Genomic DNA, 24,440 nt, shown 5'->3' with positions numbered 1-24,440 from the left:
TCAGGGCTTTGAACAGAACTTGAAAGGGATTTTTTTCTATTGAAATATTTGAAAAAATTGAATGGTCTAAATAACTATGTGAGAACGTAAATTGCTGTCCTGGTTTGCTCATTACAAATACATTGTGAAGCAACTGTTATGAATCCATTGGTGTAAGCAAACCTAGCTGTATATCCAAGGAGATGTTGCAAGCCTTGTGTTTCGACTTAGGCTTGTATGTAGTTTGGGTGGGGTTTTTTTTAAGTTTTGTAACATTTTTTCAATCAACATCTTATTTTCCAGTCTAGGTAAGAGTAAAATCACAAAAGCTATCAAGTACCTTTAATGCTTTTATCTGTCAATAGAACAAAATGTCAAAAATTGCCTTGTGTTCCATCAATAGTAATTAATGGCAACACACCTAAATAATTACCATTGGCCAAATGCCAGACTTCTGGGCCCTATACTAACAAATACTGGTACAACCATTTTGAAAATTATATATTCAGTTGCAATAATAGCATGCATCTCACATAACTGACTCACCTCTTCCAATTAACTTCATATAATCAGAAATAACTTTGTTGCGTATTATCTCTTAAGTGGTCTCTCTGGACAGTAGTCACAGTGTGTGGTTTGCATATACTGTATTATTTGACTTGGTTCTGGGGCAATGCACAGCAGTCTTAGAGGTTACCAGTGTGCCATCAAAGACAATGGGACTAGGGTATGTTCTCTGGCCCTTAGGGAAAGGCATAGATTGTGCCCACAGGTTTAAAGCTCACTTCTCCCTCATTCCTCAAGCAGGATGGCCCTATAAGTACTTGAAAAAAAATTTTGACACATGCTCTCCTTTGAAATGTACTAGAACATTTTATTGGAGAGTGCTGTTTGTCTTAGGTCAAAATAGTAAACTTACATTAATATAGATTAAATAATTGTGGATAAAAGAAAATAAAATACACCCTTGCATATTTTTATTTACTGGCAAATATGTGCTCTGAACCTCATTGTCTTTGTAGTCTTTACCTTAGCACATGGGCCTGGAAGCAAGTAGTCTTGCACATAGCATTTACACCACAGAGATTGTGGCTTGTTAACTACTGTTTGCATCTTCTTGTATGTCTGTTCCACATCGTCTGAGTGTCTCAATTCACATGATTAGTCAGGTATGAAGGGGTCATTCAAGCTATAGTTTGCAGTACCCTTGCTCCATGTAAGTCTTGAGTTTATTTTTTGGGAGGAGGCTGGAACCATGGGGATGAGATGGGAACCCTATCTTATGAAAGAAAGGCAAGCGTTAGCTCTGTGGTTGGTTCTTTGTGCAGTGGCTGTAGCAGAAGTGGAGAAAATCACCTTGGCCAACACTGGCAGCATCATGGCCAAAGCATTGCCAGGTTCCATGTACTCCTGACCTGCAGTTGTTGCAGGCTGGAACCTGTTTAGTTTCTGGAGCCCAAAAGTAGGCCTTCTGTTTGCTGGACCCAAGAAGAGTCAGGTGTATTGGTATGCCTACTTATTGATTGAAAAGTCAGTCTGACTGTGAAGACTGAGGACTCTGCTTTTCTTATATGGTGCCTTTAGGGGAATTGTAACCAAGGAAAGCATCAATCTACCTGCTTTCAGATGAAATATTGTTTATTTCAAATGCATTTCAAGCATTTTGTTAACCTTAATGCATTTACATTATTCTTTGTGTAGAAAGAGGGAAATTCAGAAGGCTCACCTCAGCAATGCTAAAGTGATAACTGAGCAAAGAAATACTCCTTTCCTGGTTCTGTCTCTACAAAATTATAGGACAGTAATATGCTGGAGAGTGGTTTTACTTGACCTGGTAACAGGACAGGAGTTTGTTTCACTTGCACAGAAAGGGAAAGGATATTTCTATTTCTGTTTAAGCACCTTGGAAGTTTCTGTTCCTAGTGTGTCAGTGGTAGCTGGCACTCTTGGGCAGATGAAGAGCATTCAAACAAAAATTTGAAGTCATATAACATATCCTGTGTGCCAGATGTGGATGTAAACACATGCACTCCACTTGGAGGAATACAGTTTCAAATAAGAGAACAGTATTATTCGCTGATTTGCTAATAGCATGCTCCAACAGCTATGGCAATTACACATGGTATCTACTACAGATTCACGTCTCATTTATTTGATGTTAACTAAATTTATAATCACATAGTATCGCTTAGTAATGTTGTTACTTTTACTCTAAAGTGCCTGGGTCTACAGGTGGGGCTTTTTGCTGTAATACAGGTGTAATTAGCACATTAAATGGACGTGATCTGTTGCATCAAAAGGGTGCTGTAAGAGGTAGAATTCATAAATACGAAGAGTGGAAACTTCCCTTTTCCCAAGACCTCATTCCTTCCCCTTTTCTTGGTGTATCCTCTGAAGAGTGCTTCTTTGAATGGAGAACCATTTTGTGTCCATGTAAAACTGATAACAGAGTAAAGCCAACCAAGGCTATACTGGAGTAAGTGCACTTAGTTTTCACAATAGCTCCAAGTAGATGGGATTTGGAAGATTCAAATTGCTTCAATTAGTACTGTTTTGTGCAGTATTTTTCCTTACAAATATTCTTCTTCTGCACTGGGGAGGGATTCCAATATACTGTAACATCCAGGGAGAAAGAAATGTTCATGGAGCCTTGAAATAGGTGCAGGACCTGAACGCACATTCTTCAAACTGCCTACAAATGTATGCAAAGTTTCGAGATGACTTTTCAGGAATGTAAAACCAGACCTTGAGGTTCAGGAGGAAACATCTTTTGCCTCATCCTTCACACCCTCAATGACCATGTGTTACTGCAGACGAGGACTACTTTAGTTAAGGTTCAGTGGATGGCAATTCGAAGGTTGTCTCTTTCCCATTCTGTGACATTGTATTTGTGGTAAGAGATAACTAGCGACATTTTTTCACTCTTTTGTCTTTTTCCCTGGTGAAAGCCACTGATGACTGGCCACCAACTGAATGTAACTCCCCTCACCAACACTCTCTGGGCCCAGCTATCCAGATGGTCTTTAACCCTGAGAACTGTGCACTCATATAAGCCATGAGTAGCCAGTTTCTCCAGGAGAGTGCTGTGGGAAATGCTTTTAAAGGCTTGACTAAAGTACAGGCAGACAACATTCATAGTCCTTCCTTCATCCACTAAGTGTGTTACCTTGTCATAGACTTAGACCAGGTTTGTCAATCAGAACCAACATCTTATAAACACATGCTGTGTGGGCCTGATCGCCTATGGTACCTACATCTTAAGTTTTCAATCAAGAGAGAAGTTGTAGGGTGAAATATTTGAGCCAAGATTGTATCAAAATGGGGCAGTGATCTCTTGTCCTGGACTTAGAAGTCTGCAGAAGATGGAAGAAGAGATGCACAGAAATCATGTAGTTTATCTTCATGGAGCATAATATTAATGGGATTAACTAGAATTTGGCTCTTGGTTGTTTGCTGTCAGTCCATTATCTTGATTATTGACCACAATCAAGGTAATTATGAGTTTTTTTAAGGAAAATTGTTAATTGCCACGTGGAAGTACTTAGTACTTATTAGTAGTGACTGTAAAGGAAGGCAGTTGTTTTTTTACTAGCAGCACTGAGTGATTATGAGATGCATCTTTTAAGAATGCATCAGATTTCAGACACAAGGTAAAATGTCATAGCAAGGAAGATGGAGAATTGCTCAATAACAGCAGTAAGAATGGTAATTGATCAAAGGTGTTAATATTATTGTAAGGGAACAGTAAGCAAAATAATCCCATTATAAATTATTATATGTGATACAGTTCCATAACTCCTATTGTAGTGTAACAAGCAATATTATTTCCCTAATTTGTACATAAAAACTCTCTTGCCAGGTCTTATTAAAAGGTCATATATTGAAAATACAGAATATTTGGAATTACTCAAGATAACTGAATGGTAGGGTTGCCTTCAATATTTGGGTAGAGACAGAATGGTTTCAAAAATTGACAGTGATTCTCTTTTTCAAAGGGGCAAGACATAATTATGCTGCATCCTTCAAGTGCTCTGATCTTTCTTCTGGCTGTAAACTGACGCTTGTCAAAATTCTAGCTGTGTAGTAGCATTTCTGTATTTTACATGCATACCAATGAGTGCATTTAAACACAAATTATAGGGAAGACATAAGGTAAAGGGCCTTCTTTCCTAAGAGCTTTGACTTTTCAAGTACTTGCAGGCAGCTTTGAGAAAGCATCCCTTGATTTATTGATTGATCTCTCAGGCATACAGTGTCATGCAAACGAAGTGTAAAATAACTCTCAGATATCCATTTTTTAAATGCATATGCAAATAGTAATTGCTTGACTCTTTCCTGTGAGTTGGGTTTCTACTAATGCACATTTTCTGTGGTTCTGTGGGGAGCTCTTGTTAATGCTGGGTTCTGTTTCAGTTTCTGAGCAGTTGCTTATTCACACTCTCCCTTTTTTCCTTTAACTGTCCCTGAATTAGAAGTTCTGTAAAATATACATACTGGCTGTCTCTAAGCAATGGTGGTTTGAGCTTCAGCTCTTAATGTCCTTGACTCACTAATCAGTAGAAAGCAAAACAACTACAGCATGAGCAGCAGTGCTGTAAAAGGGAATTTCTGTTGGATATTGCACTGGAAGTCATGAGGGTAATGACTCTTATTGAGAAAGATACAATATTTTCTCCTTCAAGAGAACAGAGCACAAATGTTTTCTTTTCTGCTGCCTGCTTGGAAAATGAGCATCATATCCAATGCATCATACTAGGAAATAAAATCAAAAGTCCAAATCAAACTAAAGAAAAACAGATTAAGACATTAAATCATCCTTGTTAATGGTGTAGAGAACTGTTAACCCAAAATATTTTTGGTCTCTAAAATGTTGAGTATAAAGGTCCAGTTTTACCATCTCTTAGTTCTAAATTCTTTTACACTGAGAACAGCTTTATGAGGTTCTATACCTAAGTATGTATAATTCAGTTTGACCTCCATTCTCATTTCATGAACTTCTAGATTAATGAAACCAGCAATTAAATAGTTTGAATACCGGTTGCAATACTACAATGTTGATTACTACAATTTTATTATGCTTATTTGGAAATCTAATACAGGTGGAAACATCCATAAAATTACAAGCTTATGTATCCTTATCTATGAAGCATAAATTTAGACATTAGAGGAAGAGACAGTTATAGTGGAAGAGAAATCTTTATAAGATACTGTATATTTTGAAGAAACTTTTTAGCTTTGGGTTACTATAAATAGTCTGAGTCTAATATGATTGTCTGCTGCCTTCCTGTTGTAAGTAATTGGAGCATATAGGAGGGTCAAAACTCTTTATCTTGATGTAAAATTTCATGGGTCAGACTATTTAGTCTCTTCTGGTCCTAGTTTTCCCATTTACTAAGTAAATTCAGTTACAGGAAAATTTGGTCAAAAAGTAGAGACTAATGTTGAATTTAGATACAGAATTTTCTGTGATTCCCTGGTCTCTAATAAGTTGATTTGTTTGTCTTCTATACATGCTTTTATCCTTAGGTTAAAAAAGTAATCTTTATGCTTGTCATTAGAGCTCTTAACTATATGAATTAAAAATATGGTCTTAGTACTTCATGGGGTAAAAACTATTTTTAGATGAAAGAAAAAAATTGTAGTGAATTTTTATGTTCTTGTGCTTTGAAACAAAAGGCAGTATTGAGCCTGGTGCATGTAAAATCTGCAAAATTCTAAGAAAATGTGCATATTTCTTCAGATAATTTTATCTTCTGCTGCTGTGTAGGCATTACTCTATAAGACAAGACATTATTCTTCCTTGTGCATCAAAAATTCTGCAGAAGCTGTCCAGGAACATCTTCTTGCTTTCCAACAAAAATTAGGTGACATTTTGTCCTGATTTTGCCACAGCATTAGCCAGCACTGCTCTTTGAAGCAATGGCTCAGATCCAAGAAGCAAATAAAACTAGGAATAAATTGTTTCATTTTCTTTCCTTCTTGAAACGAGAAACTGAAAAATTTTGTAAGACTACTTTTTTAGTAATGCAACTGCATCTTACCTTTGCCTTTCTCCCTTCCAGTCATCAGCTTGAATTGTCTCCATATAAATCACAGTTCATGTAAAAAGAATGAAGAGTTACATGCCATGCATGCTCAAATTACTCCACACTAGAAAAAGTAAAATGTACATTGATTTTTTATTCAAATGATTTATTTAGATCAATGCCACAAAAATATTCTGAATAAAACTTATGCAAACATTATGCAATATTAGAATAAATGTTTTGCCCTTGATGAAGAGAGAATATGGAATGTTAACATCATAGAAAGTTTCAGTTTAGTGCATCTTTTGCTTGTACTTTCTCTTTAATTATTTGATTTAGATACATGGTCTCCAAATTTATGCAACTCATATGTTGAGACATAATTGGCAAGTGGGATGTGAGTATACAAAACTTAGTTTTGTATTCAGTTAAGTCATCATTATGGGAAACTTTTATTTATTCTGACAGAGTATAGGTCAGGTTGGTATTTACCAAGAAAGTCTGACTTCAGACCTCCAGTTTATTACAACTCATTGAAATATAGTATTTGAAATCCTGTTGGAGCAAGAAGGATTTTAGGCAACTAAAATTTAGCATCTTGCTTTGTGAAGAAAGTTCAGAAGATGACCATCATGTAACATTTTCCTTCCTGAATTACTTAGGTGGTGGCTTGTAGGGAACATAACCAGTGAGAAGAAGTGTGACTGAAATTTTTGGGATAGGTAGAAATTGAGTCCATGAATATGTGACTATCTCAAGAACCGTGATTTTCCCCAATATGTGAATTAGATATAATGATGTGTATGATGTTATGATGCTGTTGACTGCTCAGTTTTGTTGTTTTGTGCTGATTGAAGATGGAAAAAAATTGGCTTCTTTACATTTAAAAAGGAGCATATTTAAAGGCTCTTCTTTCAAAATCAGTACTGTAGGTTTAAAGGTAAGGGGTTTGCTATTACACTTTTCCTTTCATGCTTTCCTCTCTAATGAATTGAAAAGCTGGGAACAGTTAGTTGTTGACATTTTATCCAGATCCCAATTGGAGTAAACGCTCAGAACAGTACAGATCATCCAATATCTGAGATACAGGTCTGTAAAACTCATGAGATGGTCAACTGTGTTACTTCTAGAAAGTAGGATTTAAAAAAAAGCCTCACTGGTGGCTTAACTGGATCCTTATTAATAATATAATTCAAACTACTCTTTCTATTAAGCAGTTAGGCTTAAATTTGATGTTCCTAAAATAGTGTACTCCAGATTCTTTATGATGTTTGTTTAAAGACTAATAATTAATTCAGTGCTGATTTCAAAGCTTTTTGAATGAAGAGCTGCTATTGGAAATAAAGTTATCACATTTTAAACTACTTATTATTTTCTTTACTGTCTTGGACAAATTTGCATTTCAGAGAGACAGATACATAATGTTCTTTTAAAGGGTGAATGAAGTTCTGTCATTCCTTGTACAGGGAAGATGAATGGCTTTTTTCTGTCTTCCACTTTCATTTTGATGTTCTTTTATTTTTATTCTTTAGTGTACTTTCCTCTACAAGTCTGAGTGGCAGCTTATATAACAGCAGTGTACTTTTAAAACTAATATTAAACTCAGAATCTAGCACCTCAGCAGCAACTCAAGCCAAAATCAAGCTTTGCCTCTGCTTAACTGACTCCATTTGAACTCTGCGAAGTCAAATTGAAGCTGGCAGTTAGAACACAAGAAATCACCTTCTAAATATCTACTGCCCATAATATTTTGCCTTTGTTAGCTCAATGTCTCCAAATAGTCAGAGATCCAGTGTACAAATGAAGGTTTTTTTTAAAACACTTCTGTTCAGTTTCTGCATCTTTATATTTGTCCTGTTTCCTTGCTCCATTGTCCCACTCCGCCTCACTCCCCACAATTATTTTGTATTCATATATCCTTTTCTTTTCTATGTACTGTACCTGGTTTCTTTCCATGTTTTAGTGATAAAAATTAATAGACTCTAGTCTTTTTTTTCACCTTTCTCTTTCTTTCACTTTTTTCCTTTCTTCCTTTTCTTTTTTGACTCTTTTCTGTTAATAAGTTTTTTCTTTAGAAGATGTTTTTATTGTGATTAATTTTTCTGCCTTCGATAGGAATTGCAGACTCCCTTCCTCTTGTAGACTTCTTGATTCCTGTAGACTGTTCAGTCATAGGTCTGAGGTTTCCCCCATAATGGCTGTTATAGATTCCAGTGTTGTTACCAGGGTTACTAAAATACACTCAAATGCAACTAAGAATATAGAATAATAGAATCACTTCAGTTGAAAAATATCTTTAAGATCATTAAGTCAAATCATTAACTTAACACTACAAAACCCACCACTAAACCATCTCCCTAAGCATCTCTGGTGGTTTACAAGAACACATCAGCTTGCCTTCCTTAAAATAACAGTACCACCTTCCCCCTATCCCTGCCCTCCCATCATGACTTATCATGTGAAGTTTGCAGGAGTTGTAAGCAGATCTGGTTTGTACCTATGTTTTGCCTGTGTACTGTACACTAAATATTAGTTCATTAGTTGACAATTTCTCTAATTAAAATTCAGAGGTGTCTTAAAATACAGCAATATGATTTCACTGTGACTGCAGAAGACCAGGTAAGGAATAATATAAAAGTCAAAAAACCTTTCCCTTGCAATGATTTGCTCTGGTGTTAAAAGTGTGGTATAAATGTGTGATTTTATGTAAATACATGTACGTGTCCTTTGTCTTAAGTTGCCAAGAACATATGCAATCTCCTATATTTAAGAAAGCAAAATTCCAGGAGAGGTCTGAATGACTTAGGTAATTCAAGAGGAAAATAGCACCCATGCAGTAGACTTAATTGTAGACTACTAAAAACTCCGATGATATTTCTCCTTTTCTAACACATAGCTTCTAAACATCCTTCAGGTAATTGCTTACTGTTCTGAAATGAGGCTTTCTTCAACTGATACTCTATTTTTGTCTGTGAATTAGCAGATTCCTTTGGGGGTTTTTGGCACCTTACATGAGAACTTAATAACTGTTTCAAAGAAAAGGCATTTTGCCACACACTTTTGGGAATGTGGGATTGTACAAAGCTAGCAAGTTCAGTGTCTGTATGTGTGATTACCTACTTCCAGGGTAGAAGCAAACAAGAAAACACAATGTGCATGAATCAGTCATTGCTACTGACAGTGAAATTTAAATTCTCTTGAAGCTGATAATGTAAGTCCCATTCGTTGAAAGCAAATAAAGATTTGGGTCTGAATTGTTTAGATTTCTGTGGAGTATGGGTAAGCTTTCAGTCTTCACAAACACTGAGAACTTATTAAAACAAGGTTAAAAAGCCCAAAAAACAAGACAAAAGCTACTACTGAAGTTTACATTTGCTGACTAATAGTAAAACTCTTACATGTGTTTTTCTCAAATGTCATTAGAACAAGTAATGGTGGCTGTCAACAGTGATGTACATAATAACTCAACCGCATCAGATAACAACAGACTGGGTAAGGCAATGCTGCTCTAGGAAGTATTTGTGCCATAAAGTCAGCTAGTTGAATTCCACACAGGACCCTACGTAGCTTTTAAAAATATTCTCAGCCAGTCAGGTAAGTTTTGGGAGATAGATTTTTCCTTCATCTCATAGCAGAACACATGCTGGGGATTTTTATGTATTTCAATGTGCCATCATATTTAGTTGTTAATTATTAAGTTCCTCTTGATATTTAAATACAAATTATTTCAAGATAATTGACTAACATTTCCCCCAGCTCCACTTTTTTCTGCCATTACAGAGGCAGTTGATGCCACTAAGGGCAGCAGCCTGTTAAGAGCAGGTAAAAAGGATGATGTGCACAAAGCTAAGGAAAGTTAGAGAGGATCCTGGCAGATTTACTTAGAGTAAATCTGTGGCATAGTGGGATAACCTACAAGTAATTGGTGTACCAAACTAAAGGCAGAAAACTTGATTGTGCACATTGGGCTGTTCACCATAAGCCTTGGCACAAGGCAGAGCACCTGGCTGAGGTTTTTCTGACCCACAGTCTGTACAGTCCCTGGCTGCAGAATTCTAGACTTGCTGCATTACAGCTCAATCTATGTTGATATGTTAAAGACAAATAAATAGTACACATTATGCATTTTTATTTAACAAATAAAATCTTTAGCCACAAGATAGAGGTAATGTCATCATTTTCATAAATTCATGTACAGTTTTTATGTAATTTATGTATGCTTCAAATGCTTTTTATGTGTATGTGTTTGATTTTCAAGTATTCATTTGTGTTTGGTCTTTTGTATTGATTTTACTTTGACTTTTTTTCTTTTTTTAAGCATGATTTCTCACACTTTATTTTGTTTTTTTTAGGTTTTGTTTTATTTCATAAGATCCCACTGGATGGGTAAATGAAATAAGGAAAAGATGAGAGAGGGGCTGTTGAGCTTGTGGAATCTGTGTGCTGCACTGTAGGGAGTGGACAGTGTTCTTGCCCAGTGAAGTGCCACCTCCCTTGGATTTCTCTTTTAAACATTGGTTATGTTTGGAGAACTATAGAAGTACATTCAAATCAGTAGCTGTTTTTCCAAGAGCAGGGAAAGGTGAAGCCCTGAGGCAGCTAAAAGACTCAAGAAATTCCAGAAATAAGCTACCACACTCTTTCCTATTGCCTTGTCCTCACTGTGTCTTCCAAAATGACATTGAAATGAAATTATATTGTTTCCTCTGTCAATTTTTTTCTGTTCGAACTTAACTGGAAAGATGTTGTTTTTATAAATAATATTTATCAAAGGTGAACTGCAAAGCTGCTTTTATTTTATTGAATTAATGCCTCTGCAAAATTTCTACAATGCTTAGTTTGAGTGTGTGTGCAAGCTCACTGATTTCTGTGGAAATGTTCACATCCTTAAAGTTAAGTTCTTGTATATTTGCAGGATATGGTCTTAACTCCTGAAGCAGTAAATTGCAGATCTGGTCCTGCAAATCTTATTATGTATGTAGTTCCACTGACTTTACCAGGAAGATGGGGAGTCTAAGCTATATCCAGAAATGTGACAATACTGTTTGGTATGTTTGGGTATTGAACCAGTGCCATCACTTATACATTTGGTTAGGTTGTGCTTACTCGAGATAGTCCCTAAGTTTGAATAAGCACACAAATCTGTAGTAGGCCAGAATGCTGATTCTGAGCCAAGAGCAAGAATAACAATGGTATGTAGCTGGTCCTTCAGATTTAGATTTAGAGGCTTGTTTAACTGTCCATATTTAACTGTGAAGTATGCTTCAGAATGTGCTTCACTGTACTGCTGAGAAGAGTCTACTGTAACAAGTAAAGCTAAATGAAGGCATGAGCATATTTCAAGAGCAGGGCTGCATTTAGATATAGTACTAGAAATTAATTTTCATTTGATTTATGTATCAAATCCTGATGGTCTACTTTGATCTTTTCCATTTAGCGAATTTTTAGAAGTATGAAGTTTCAGGGTTTTTTTAAACTGAGAGTTAGCTACAAAGACTAGAAGTGAAAGACTGAGGTAGATGCTTACGTTTCTGTGTATTCTGGTTAAATTTTTGAGAGATTATTTGAATTTAATTCCTTACAACTATGTTTAGTAAAAAAAAAGAGATGGTATTATATTATCCTTAATGTATTTGCTTTTCATTGTTACCTGTTTTTAATTTCAGCCATTTTCACTCTTCCATTGCAACACTATTGCCTTTTCTTTTACTGCCATCTTTTAAGGCCATACACCATCCCTCTCTTTCTACAGTACTGCGTTGACTCTTTAATTCTGTTTCTGTGTATTTACTTGCTTTGTGCCTTCTAAGACTCTTAATCCTTCAATGTTTTTTTTTGTGTTCTCTTGAGTCTCTTTCATGCAAGTTCTTTATTCCTGCTGTGCTCAAATTTCAGAGATATCCTTAGTAGTCAAGAAGTGGCTGCACATTTGCATATTTCTAGGCCTATGTAGGGACATACTTCTTTTCCCTTTCCACTAGGGAAGGGGAGATGCAGTCACTAAAAATCTGTCCCAAAGACATATTCTACTCCTCACATTAAAGAAGAGGACAGAGCTGGAAGTCTACTGATGACCTAGGAATCGTGTTGTCTTTGTCACCCTGCACATACTGTGGTGATTTCGGGAGGGATGGCAGCAATTAAGGATATCCATCATTGTTCCTGTTTGAAGTTAGATGTTATCAAATGCTCTGCTGTTCCTGAGAAAGAGTATTAGGAATGTCTGCCTGTTTTCCTCCCTAAGTCTCTGTCTTATAAGACATGGTCTTATTTTCCAGAGATCTAAACTTTCTCTTCTGCTTACTGACTCACTTTTAACTTCCTTTTAATTATTTTCTTCTTAGACTTCTTGCTTATCCATGAATCTGTCATCCTATTGAAATAATATCTGATGTCACAGAGATGATTCTAAATCCGTAGACAAATCATCTAGCGGCAATATTTGAACTAAAGTCAGTGGACTTACATCAAACACATATTGGATCATGAGCAGAGCTTGACCCAGTAGCTCAAATTCCAGTTTGAAGTTTTGCTGGGACAAAGTCAGCATATTTCTGTTATGTGTTCACAATTTATTGCTGAATTAATGAGGTGAGAATCTGAACCCTTTTATTTTGGCAGGGAAAAAGCAAACTTGCAAAGCTGGAATTTGGCAGTTGACTTTTGAAATATTTAATTTTAAAAAGTAGTTCTTTCTGATTCCTAATATTTATATGCATAAATATGCACAGTTATTGATTGGGGATTTTACATAATTTTTTTGTAATTTATTTTTTAGCACTTTGCAGTTCATCTTTATCAGATAAGGGTAGGTTTGACCTTCAAATATTTCAGAATGTACTGACACAGTATTTTGGATTGTATGTAATCCTGGAGGTACTTTAATAAACAACAACTGATCTAAGCACCACTGAAATATATATATATTTTTATATCTGTATTGTAGACTATCCTTCTTACATATTTTGTACTACATTATGTTAGACACTCAGTACATTATTACTTGATGCAGATATTCACAGAACATTATGGATTACAACACGTGATTTGTTACTAATAATGTCTTAGCACAGATGTTTAATACTTGATGGAAAAAGACTACATGTTCCTAAAATGTTTTTTTTCAGTATGTAGACAGAGCATCTTAAAGCTAAGGGAGCTAAACTTTTAACATGGAAATTATGATACCCACTAGCTTCTGTCTTTCATCTTGATTATAAGTGACATTGCTTGTAACTGTAGAGATTCTGATCTGCCCAAATGGTGTTGGTTTACAAAGGGCTCGCTTAATTACAAATTCTTGACCTCCTTAAAATAAAGTGAGACTGAAACTAAAAATCATACAGGAATCATTAACATGGTAAAAATTGATGAACATCCAGGATTTGACATTAAAAAGCTTTTATATTGTTTTACTGAGCAATAAAACAGGCTATGAAATGTCTAAAGGTAGAGTCACTATTTTTTTTCTCTGTGCCAGACATGAAACTAAAATAAAACCATATTTCTAAGGTTCTGCTATAAGCGGTTTATTTGTACTAGAATTTATTTTAGATAGACACTTAATATGCTCAGAGACATTTTGAGATAAGCTGTTGAGCAGTTTGATGGGCAGATTAGTTTGGGGCCTGGAGAGGAAGCAATGCTGGGGGTGTTTTGGTGTGAGGCAAGTCATGTCATCCAGCCTGTTAAATAAAACTGTTTCTGTTGAATGTGATGGAAGTTTGACTAGTGGCCAGGTCTATGTTGCAAAGAAGTGCATTGTTCCCAGGCAGAGGTCAGAGCTGTACTTGCTGCAGCTGCCTGTCATGAAAAGCAAGGTGAGAGCAGTTGCAAAATGTCTGTTCCTGAAGAAAGCTGTCTAGGGACCATGTCTTTTTTAGTGAGAGTCCTGAAAGCTCACAGCCAGGGCAGACTGAGGCTGCTATGAGACATTTTTCATGGCAATATGTGTCTTGAGTATCCTAACCTGTGAAAGGCAGTCTTCATTCTTTCCACTGCCTTTGTCTACCAGCTGGACCTCTCCCAGGCATCAGTGAAGCAAAACATGCATGTCAGTGGGAGCAAGATCAAGATCCTTGGAAACAGCAGACAGCGCCAAGAAAACCTGCGGACAGCTAGTTGAAAACAATTTTACTTCAAATAGTTCTTGTGGGTATTGCTTTTTCTTTTTTGACTATAGGCAGAAGCACTAAAAATCAATTTTTTCCTAAGAAAGAAAATTCCTAAGCCTGGTTTTTCAAAAACTATAAAATATATGGAATTTTGCCATATGAAAATGACCCATACACTTCCAAGTGGCTCTTTAGGCAGAAGCCTTCATACAAAGTTTCTCAATCCTTTAACACAGTTGTCCATGTTAAGTTGACAACTAATCATCATTATGAAGGCCATCACTTTGTTTGCATCTATTTTAATGCTTAAAAACTTGCAAATGGTTTGTAAAGTTGGAAGTTATTATCCAGTAAGCCATTTTTCCAGTTAATAATTAATAATAATTATTATTGTTAACAATAATAATATTTTATTATTTGAAATAATTCAAAAGTTATTAGTAGACTGAGCAGCTAAGTATGTTGTTCATGTTTATTTCAAAAGAAAACCCCAAAAGCTTACGTAAAAGTTTTCAGTATTTTCTTCTTCTCCATCATTCTCTCTGGCTTCTTCACTTCCTTCCAATTTTTGGTGGTTGTGTTTTCTGTTCTTCAGAGAGCTCAATGTCCTACTTTGTGAGTAGTGGTAAGCTCTCTTCTTCTTAGGGCACAAATGTGTAGAGTCTTGGAAGATCCTTTTGAAGGACTTTGCCATCATTATGTGATGGTGTAAAGTATTCTAGATTATAATGTATGTCCATGTCATGTGAGATTTTTGTCATCTGATCTCCAGAACATGAGTTTTTGGGTGGCTGGAAGTATTGAGCATGAATGCAACATCATAGGGTGCACAGAGAATGCTGGTGCTGTGTATTTCATGTGTTCCAGCCCATTTCATTGTCCCACTTCCACAGGAATGTGTATGTCCAAACTTTTGAAGGTGGTTTCCATTTGCTCTGTTTTTCTTTTGTTCATACAAATTAAATCTGCTGTGAAGATAGCAAATGATGCATTGATTGGAAATAACTATAGCTGTTCAGTTCCACAAGCATATATGTGACTGAGCTTGCAGAACATGGTATTGTCTTTTCATCAGCCTCGAGATTACCTGGATGACTTACTTTCATCCAAAAAAAAGCAATAGATTGGAAGAGCCCACTTGAAAGTATGTATTGTTTCAGTATGGACACGCTATATCCTTCTAACTTTAATAGCAACCTTCCATGACAAGCTATATTTTTGCAGCTGCAAGGAGTGTTGAATAAGTATGTGTTCTGGTCTGCAGCAGAATTGTAGGCAGCATGGAGCCAAACTGCCTTCAATTTGAAGAGGGCCATCCCCCCATGGTCTTTAGAGGCAGCAAATCACAGCAGGGTTACTAAGAAAATTACCTCTTAATATAGGAGGAATCTTGTCTCCTTGCAAACATATTTTCACTGTTACTTAGTTCCTCACTGGAGTGACAAGAACAACCATATAGAATTTCACAGAACTATCTGATATTCAATCAGGTAAAGGGTAAAGTCACGGCTTTCTTATGATAGCTTTGTTTTTTCTTTTATGTAAGCAGAGTAGGGTTCCCTTGTCAGGGAGAAACAGAAAAGAAATCCTGGTTTTTTTTCCTAAGTATTTTAGTATTCTTTTTAGAGTTTTTTTTAACACAGCTGTTTCATAGGTCTCACTGACTTTATGAGTGTGCAAGCATAATTCGGCTGCAAAAACACTGCACAAACCCAAGACCAGAGTCTTAAACAAATACACTTCAAATCTCTCATCATTCAGTGCTCTCTGTTCCTGAGTCTTTTTTATATTTCAGGCTCAGTTTAAAACATGAAGAGTCGTTCAGTTGATTTCAAAGTATAGAACTTTAACAGTCTTTCCTAATATATTTTTTCACACATGGAAAAATGTAATATTCTAAATTTTAGCACAAAACTGCCTTCTACCATAGCATCACATCATGAAAGCCGAATAGTGGGAAAAAGGCAGTGGGCATAAACTGATGCACAGCAAGTTCCACCTGAACATGAGGAAGAACTTCTTTGCTGTGCAGATGACCAAGCACTGGAACAGTTTTCCTGGAGAGTTTGTGGAGTCTCTCTCAGGGGAGATATTCAAGAACCATCTGGACACCATCCTGTGCCATGTGCTCTGGGATGACCTGGCTTGAGCAGGGAGGTTGGACCAGAGGACCCATTGTGGTTCTTTTCAACCTGACCCATTCTGTGATTTCGTGGCTTAAAAATTACTTGCTGTTATCCATCAGCAAGCTGTGAGTCTTTTCTCCACTTCTTCCCTCTAATTCTTTGTGTTAAAAATCTTTCATGCTTCCTGTAAGTAACAGACAATCATTGTTTTTATTCCCAAATGCAACCATAACAGTTTGGACAACCTATAAAAAATGTATTACATTAAATTCCTTTTGACAGGCCAATAAAATTCTGTGATTTCATATCATTGTGTCTTTCACTACCTGTAAATTGATCACATCTTGTATTTCATTAGTAATAGTGCCGTGCATTGAAAAATATGTCAGTTTTTGAGTTCCTCACCTATTACCTGTTGTTATAAAAATGCTATTATTGTCTTTGTATTCCAATAAGAAGTGAGATTCAATTCCTTAATTATATTTTTATACCATCATTATTTGTTATTCTAGTTATAAAACATCCCCCCTACTTCACAGTTGTTTGCAGTAGTTTTATTTCAATTTAAGATATTTTAATTTAAGTGAATGTATCATTAACATTCAAGCAAATGTATGTGTATTCAGGTCAAAGAACTACATGTTCAGCTGTTGGCTGTAAGACACTAAGTTTTACGTATCAGGCCATACTTCATCTACTTAGAACTTGACACCAAAAAAAAGTTGTTTGGTTAAATACTCAAGTACAACATGGTGATTTTCCAAATTATTTTGAGGGAACATCAGTGCTGTGATTTGAAGGCCATGTTTTGCTTTGGAACTTCTGCTTGTTGGCCTGAACTATCTGGATTTCTTGACAAATTTAATGAAACACAGTACAAAATAATGTTGAAATGGTTGTATCACAGGTTATGTCCAAATTTTTTATCTTTTTTTGCTTTTCACTGGGGCATGTAATATTTTCCCATTAATGTGATTGCTGTATTTGGACTACAGCAGATTACATGTTCATTTTCTTGCTTCTGAAATGTTTTGTCCTGTTTTTTGCCTCTGAAGTCTTACCAGATCTCTGAGTATTCTACCAAGTCTGCTTTGTATACCCATAGGCAATTTTGAAATTTTTCACCTATTTGAACAACTGTGATGTCATGCAGTGTATTTTACACATACGCTTTTTTAAAATCATCTGTGTAAAATATGCTTTTGGAGCTAATTTGATGTATCCTCAGAATTAGAAGATATAGCCTCAATATAAAGGTCTACTCTTTTTCTAGGAAGAGCTTTCAATAAGACAACTATTAGAAGTAAATTCTGATGTGGATTAAGCTTGTAGATACAATTCTTTTGCAGAACATATATATTCATATTTTGCAGAACATATAACAGTATAAATTGTTAGATTCTCTAAAATGCCAAGTAGAAGAACATGCTGAGATTGTGACGTGTCTGATATTTTTTTGGGTAGTAACAAGCTTGCCATTGAAATACTGTTATAAGAGGTTTTCGGACTCAGTAGAACAAGAAGTTATTATCTAGGGAGAAGAATCAAAAATGAAGCTGAATAAAGGCAAAAGTGAAAATAGCCATTTACACTGCTTGGGAAATCAGGAAGTCTGTAAAGAAATTAGGAAGACTGTAAGAAATAAAAAAGTCTTAATATTCTTGATAATCCAAATTAGTGTAAAACTGCTAACAAGGGTTTATTTTTAATGAACATGAATTGCAACATAAAAGTATTGTAGAAGTCTTGATTTTATTCTTTTTAATGAGATAAAACTTGTATTGGATATTTGTATCTATCTGAGATACTCTAACTTCCATGTAACTTCCATCTACTTTGATCATTAAAATACTTAAAGAATAAAAAGTTAATTTCATAGATTAGTTTATAATTCCATTACTATTTTAAAACTAAAACAAATTCAAAGATGAGTTTTGAGTAATTGATGTTTCTTTCTTTATTATGTTAGTTTTCAGGCTCTAAAGCAAAAATACAGAGCACATAATAAGCAGTTCTTTGTGTATTGCAGTTTCATGACAAGGTTGCAAAAAGTCACAAAATACTGTTTGATGATATATATATATTGTCCTTCAATTATACCGAAAGAACTTTTGGCAATGTCTTTTTACCTATTAAAAGCAAATACACTCTACAGTTTTCTAAAATAAGTGTGAGTAAAGAGAATAGAAAGGTGCATTTGAAAGACAAATGAAAAATTATGTGAAGCTCTTGCTCTGGTAATTTAAACATTTAATTTAAAAGCTACTTGTTTGTTTTATTTATGCTTCTCTTCTGTAGTTTTCAAATTCATATTTTTTTCATATTATGCCACTTTCTGATGCCATTATTGTGTCTTCAATTGCGGTTGCAGCAAACTTCAGGTCTATTTCCTTAATACATTGTGACTGTAATCAGTAAAATCCCAAATAGTGTCTCATGATAAGTTAGAATATGAATGTGACAGTGCCTTTTATACCTGCCACTTGAAAGTGCTGTGCTATTTACATGCTCAGAAGGAGGAAAGTATTTTAACTGGCTATTCTATTCACAACACCTTCCTAAGACAGCTGATGCACAGAACAAAAAATATGCAAGTGTGTGTTGGAAACCACACATCAGTGATAGTATGGCCTAGGGGAGGGAGGGATGCACCACCACAACCACCGACTGCAGCTCCTTAATAACTCCTTATAGCTTATGTTGGATACTAGAAGTCAGAGAGCAGAAGGTGATGAAACTCTAGATGGGCAATTGGCTGTGAAGTTTCTTGATGACTAGTGTATTTTACTGAAGAATCACCATGAGGGGTTTTAGCAAAATTTCAGTGTCTACAGCATTGAAGTATATGATACCTCAGGAGTAGATGTGTTATCCCTGCCTCAGGGAACAAGATCCAAGAACACAGTTAGGTTTATATAAACCTTTGTCTGAGGGCTGGGTAAGGTTTCTTTCATTTTTTTCTCAATCTGTGCTGAGTTTTTATGATATCTTTACTCCAGGAGATATACCAGCATAGACCATGCTGCCTAAACCAGAATCTCCTTTTATTTTTCTAAAGATGCATGCCATGAAATCAATTTTAATGTTTCCTTCTGAGAGCTAGCAAGATGCTGAGGTCTGAGCTTATAAATTAGCTCACACTTTTTATCTCCAAATGTCTCAGACAGAAGGTCAATAGGGCTAGCCATATCAGAGATTCCTGGTACACTTTGTTCTATGTGGTCATTGCACAGTCATAAAAAGTTTCTTCACTTATGTTAGATGTCTTCAAAATCCTAGGAAAAATCAGAGGACTCTATGTACCTGTAGAGATTAACTATCAGAATTAGAACAAAATGTGAAATCTTGATAAGTCTACGCTTTTTGAAAGAAAACATTTATGTAATACTCCGATTTTCATTCAGATTCAAACCTCTGTGTGTTGCTGTAAATAAGAGACAGAAGTCAAAATTATGAAAGAATATCAGTGTTGGCTTCCTCCTGGTAAGACCTGCTCATTGACTTTTCCCATTAATATCAGATGTTTAGATAATCTAGGAAGTCAGTTTCTCCCTTAGTTTTATCTTCTCTGAGCCAAAAGTAGTTTTTGGTAATCTGAGATACGACCTGTGTGCTGTAATGTAAATGTCTGCCTGCTTGATGAAGTCTGTCTTCTGGGTACCAAGTAGCCCATTGATAGATATCTCAGTCTCTAATAGCTTTTGTGAAGGCTTCTGCACACAACTGTGTTATTACTTAGTTGCTCAGGTGTATAATTTTTAAATACATTAAATATTTTTAAAATACAGCTCAAATCATCAACTCTGCATTTGTTTGCTTATGAGAGTATGAATCAAAATCAGGTAAGTTGACTGTGATTTGCCTGAGCATATTTCCTTTCTCCAGGCATTTGAAGTACAGTTTTTGAAGCAGAACATGCTAAGACAAGCCTTCTACTTTCTGTGTGGTAAAACAAGTTACCTTTTCCCATATGTCAGTGTTGTTTTGCCCTTGGGAGTTGGCACAGTCTCCTTCCAGGTAAAGAAACACACTTTATCAAACTTCATCAATGTCTCAAAAAAGTGTGAAGAGTCGCATGCCTTTTCAAGAGGAAGGTAAAGATTCATGATCATGCTTTTTCTTTTTAAGGAAGATGCCAAGTTTCCATTGCTTGCTGCAACTTCACACTTTGATGGAATCCAAATGTATATTTATATATATACTGTTGCTGTTGAACTCAACTATTCTGGTACCCAGGTGAAGTTGTTACCTGTCATTAGGAGGTGGTGATATAGCCTTTAGAGTCAGTTGTTCCTAACTGCAAGGCTCTAACATTTTTTATTCCTGGGTTCTGAACAGAACATGCTGAGAGCAGCTGTAACCACTGGTGATAGGTAGATGGCCCACACGATAGCAGTTTGATCAGTGATTGCCAGGGGACAGCTACTTATGCCAGGAACGGGCAACCTTTGGCAGAGGAAGAAGAGAGGTTGAAGATCAATGGCAGAGTTACCCTGTGATCAACCAAATCAAAGAGTTTCATTGTCTCTAAGAGGGGAGTGGAAATTTTGAAAACCCTTTTTTCTCCCATGTGGAAACATACAGATTTTGCTTCAGGTGCCATTAATCAGGCTACTATGAGATTTATTTGTTTAATACAGATTATAAATGTAAGTTTTACAATGTATTCATGAGGTTTTCCACATACATGTACAGGACATAAAGGGTCTGTGCCAATGCTTTTCTGGTTGCACTACAGCCCTAGTTCTGACCCTGGATAGACCACAGCACTATATTTCACTATATAAAAAAAAATCAGGTGTGTTTATTCATCTGAGATTCTTGTCATCACTGCAGTTATGGATTATTACTTCTTGTAATCATGCTCTTAAAATGCTATCTCATTAAAAAAATAATCTATAGTGACTTTGTTTTCTCATAAAAATTTAAATGAGTGAGTAGCTCAGGACTCAGTTTGTTCTTCATTTTTGCAGACTGGTTAGATAACTTATCTGTTTCAGGTTGTCATACCTTTATTCCTTGGGCACTGCTGCCACATCATGAAAATATGGAGAAAATTGTTGGTAAACGAAGAAAAGTTGTAGCTCTTTTAACATAACAGATGCTAATGCCTCTGGAAACTACTGACAAACAGAACCATCCTAAATGTTCAGTTGACAAATCACATACTTTTTAAAAAAGAGTTTAAGTATCCATTTAAGTTAATACGACCCAATGGAGGCCAGTAAAACCTGAGAATCCCAAGAAAGAAGCATCCCCTCCCTGCAGAGCCAGTAACCCACCTAGAGGACAGCAGGTTCCTCTGGTTGCTCGTGTGGTCCACCTGCCCCCGCAGGAGCTCAAGGAAGCTGTTATGTCTTGACTACTTCCTGCCTTTTACCTTTGGAGTTGTTTTATCTCTGTGGCATAGTGCTCAGCTTAAAGCCTCCCAAAGGGTCATATGCCCAGGCATGCTTCAGGTGTTGGAATGGCATGAATATTGTGGATGGCTTCACTATTTTTTGTAATGATGAGCTTGCTGTACTCCATCCAGCTAGTGCTGTTTGCTAGGGATCCAAGCTTGCTGCTTTGCTATTTCCTACCTCTTTTTGGGCCTTGTAGAGGAGAAGGGAAGGGATATACTGCAGGAGGGATTAGCTGCTTCTGGCTTCCAGCCTGCCATTAAGCACCCTCCAACAAGACGGCTTGTCTGCCTTGCATTTTTCCTTTCCCTGCAAGCACACATGACTGCATGACTGAAAGGTGAAAGAACAATATCTTCCTAATTTTAATAGTCCCAGAAGCATGATAAAGAAAATCTAGCTCACTGTCCTTAATCCTCTCCCTGGCAATACTCCCACTGGCTTCAGTGGGAGTTTTGTTTGAGCATGACCAGAGTTGGAATTTCAGGTTTTGATCCTACATTAATTTTTCAACAAGGAACAGAAATGGATATTATAGATTTTCAGTTAAACATTAGGAAGACATAAAACTGTCATTCTCTATAATGTAGTAGTACAAATATGGGCAATTACCTTTTTGGCATTGTCTTGTGGGAATAATACAGAGGAATTACTTTAACCCATTCCTAACACAATTCATGTGCAGCTGTATATTATAGATGCTACCTTTCAGTGACATAACTAAGTGCCACAACTAAGTGCCACAGCAGGAGAAGACTGCATTTGCCAAAAAGGTTGCCATCATTCTTAATAAAAAGACAGCAGTCCTAATTTCAGTGTCATTCATAGGAATTTTAAACCATTGTCAATATAATAACTTACTCCTGGCTGATACTAAGAGGAAGGGAATTAGACTCTTGATATTCCATGTTATCTGTTCAAAGAATTTCATTCTTCATGTTTGGTTTGACTCTTTCACCCAACCTCTGAATTTGCTCTTCTTTACACTTGTGATGAACCAGCCAGTTGGAGTTTGGCACATTATATTGGATTTTTAAAGGAAAAAAAAGGAAAACCTCATCTGGCAAAGAGAAGTAAGGCATAGAAAAACGTTTGGGGGAAAATGAATTCTTTCTAAAGACTGTGAAAATAAAGAACTTGGAGTTTACTGAAATTATGGTATAAATATGGTGATAGATGATAGATAGATAGATAGATAAATAGGGTATAAATCTCTGATAACTCTAGAGAATGAAATATCAATTATGCTCCTGCTCTGAAGTCTAATTATTGGTTACCTAGTGCTGCTGTGGTTGAATTGATTGTGAGAATTTTTCACACACGTGTGTGTCTTTTGCAGCTTGGTCCTTTGAGACCATTTTGTGTGTGACCATTGCAGATGCCAATTTTTAATCTAGTCCAGTGCAATAGAGGATTGTGGCTGTGCACGGTTTGTATTTTTGGTTTTTGTTTTTTCCTATTGATCTCTGAAGATGAGAAGATGATTTTTGTATATCAGTTCAGAGATACATTAGTTAGGAAAGTTTATGAAGTCATCTACTTCAATTGGTGCCAATAATCTGCATGTGTTCATTAGATTTTGTGTGGAATTGCAAAACCATTTTCTTCTGCTGTATAGTATTTGCTTTTAATGGTGGTCAGGAATAAGGCTGTTCTTTAGCAGTTCCTTTTTGAGAGTATTTGATTTTTATGCAAATTTGTTCTGATAAATCTGTTGCTAAGAAACAGCCATGACTGAATTTTTGATAAAAGAGGATGCTAGACTGAAAATAAATGAATGTCATTCTAGAATACTTGAATTTCACAGGTACTAATGCTGTTTTAATCCTAACATAAAAATGACAACATCACAGGATGCTATGCTGTTGTTAGAAAAAGTGAGGATAGATGAGACAGGTGGTCAAGAAAGACTCAGTTAAGTGTGATAGGTGAAACTCTTTATAAAGGAGAAAGTGAGTAAATAAGCAGAGGAGACCCATCAAAAAAATGCTAATTTTAATGTTATAAAAAAATACTCAGAAGAAGGAGCAGAATTAATTTATAAAAATATTATGGGGAGCATCCTGGATGAAGAGAAACTCTTCATTATTCAGAGCCCTCAAGAATGGAAGTAGAGCTGCCTCCAGTATTTTAGCAAAACCTCATTGTTGTGTTCTGACCAATTTCAGAATTAATGCATCCATTTCCAAATCTGCTGTAACAAAACTGCCAGAGTTTGTAGTGTGGCCATTTTTGGGATGGCCGATCTAGCTGATATGTTGCAAATAGTTTTGAGTAGGTGGCATTTTCCTGCTTCCCATAGCAGCAATTTCAAGGAAAGTTGGTGGGAGAGAGGTAACAGGAGGAATCTCCAGCAGATGAGGTGTCATGTGGTAGGGAGGAGGAGGAGGTGTCTGTAAATGGCAGTAGAGGTTTATCATGTAGAGGCAGAGTCAATTTGTGCAGCTAATCCTATAGCTTGTGAGTGATGCTGCTGGAACAGAAGTTTGACATGTTTCCTTTCTATATATGAGTATCATTTGCTCCGCTGTAGTAATTTTTAGATCTGCATTAGAAAAGGATTTTGAGAATGTAAGTCTTCACTGCCTTAGGAATTGTGCTTTGGGAAAGAAGGGTGTTGTTGGAAGGCAATTATGCATCTTAGATCTGAAGATGTTTAGGCCGGGATATTCCTCCAAAGAGCCTGTTATGTTTCCTACCATCTCCAAAGGTGAACTATTCTTTAAACAGTGTCCAAAAGATCTAATCGAGCATAATCCCAAAATCTATAACAATGGAAATTACTGGTTTTCT

The 24,440-nt window shown here is 36.1% G+C and overlaps 1 protein-coding gene across 8 annotated transcripts in view; it reads left to right on the top strand.

Moving 5' to 3' along the window:
• Nucleotides 1–24,440, top strand: part of NTRK2 (neurotrophic receptor tyrosine kinase 2) — a 200,197-nt gene that overhangs the window by 79,974 nt on the left and 95,783 nt on the right. For 2 of the 8 annotated variants that reach the window (XM_068176542.1, XM_068176543.1), the window contains 2 exons: nt 9,429–9,497; nt 10,358–13,522. The exons of 5 other annotated variants lie outside the window; for them this stretch is intronic. In XM_068176542.1, coding sequence (XP_068032643.1) covers nt 9,429–9,497; nt 10,358–10,395 — 107 coding nt within the window. In that variant the 3' untranslated portion in view covers nt 10,396–13,522. Of the gene's footprint in view, nt 1–9,428; nt 9,498–10,357; nt 13,523–24,440 lie in introns of those variants that run through there. One more of the 8 variants, XM_068176544.1, reaches the window with a different exon arrangement.

The sequence above is a fragment of the Anomalospiza imberbis genome, chromosome Z, assembly GCF_031753505.1.
Source record: "Anomalospiza imberbis isolate Cuckoo-Finch-1a 21T00152 chromosome Z, ASM3175350v1, whole genome shotgun sequence".
Classification (NCBI taxonomy): Eukaryota; Metazoa; Chordata; class Aves; order Passeriformes; family Viduidae; genus Anomalospiza; species Anomalospiza imberbis.
This window is presented reverse-complemented; position numbering and strand designations above follow the sequence as displayed.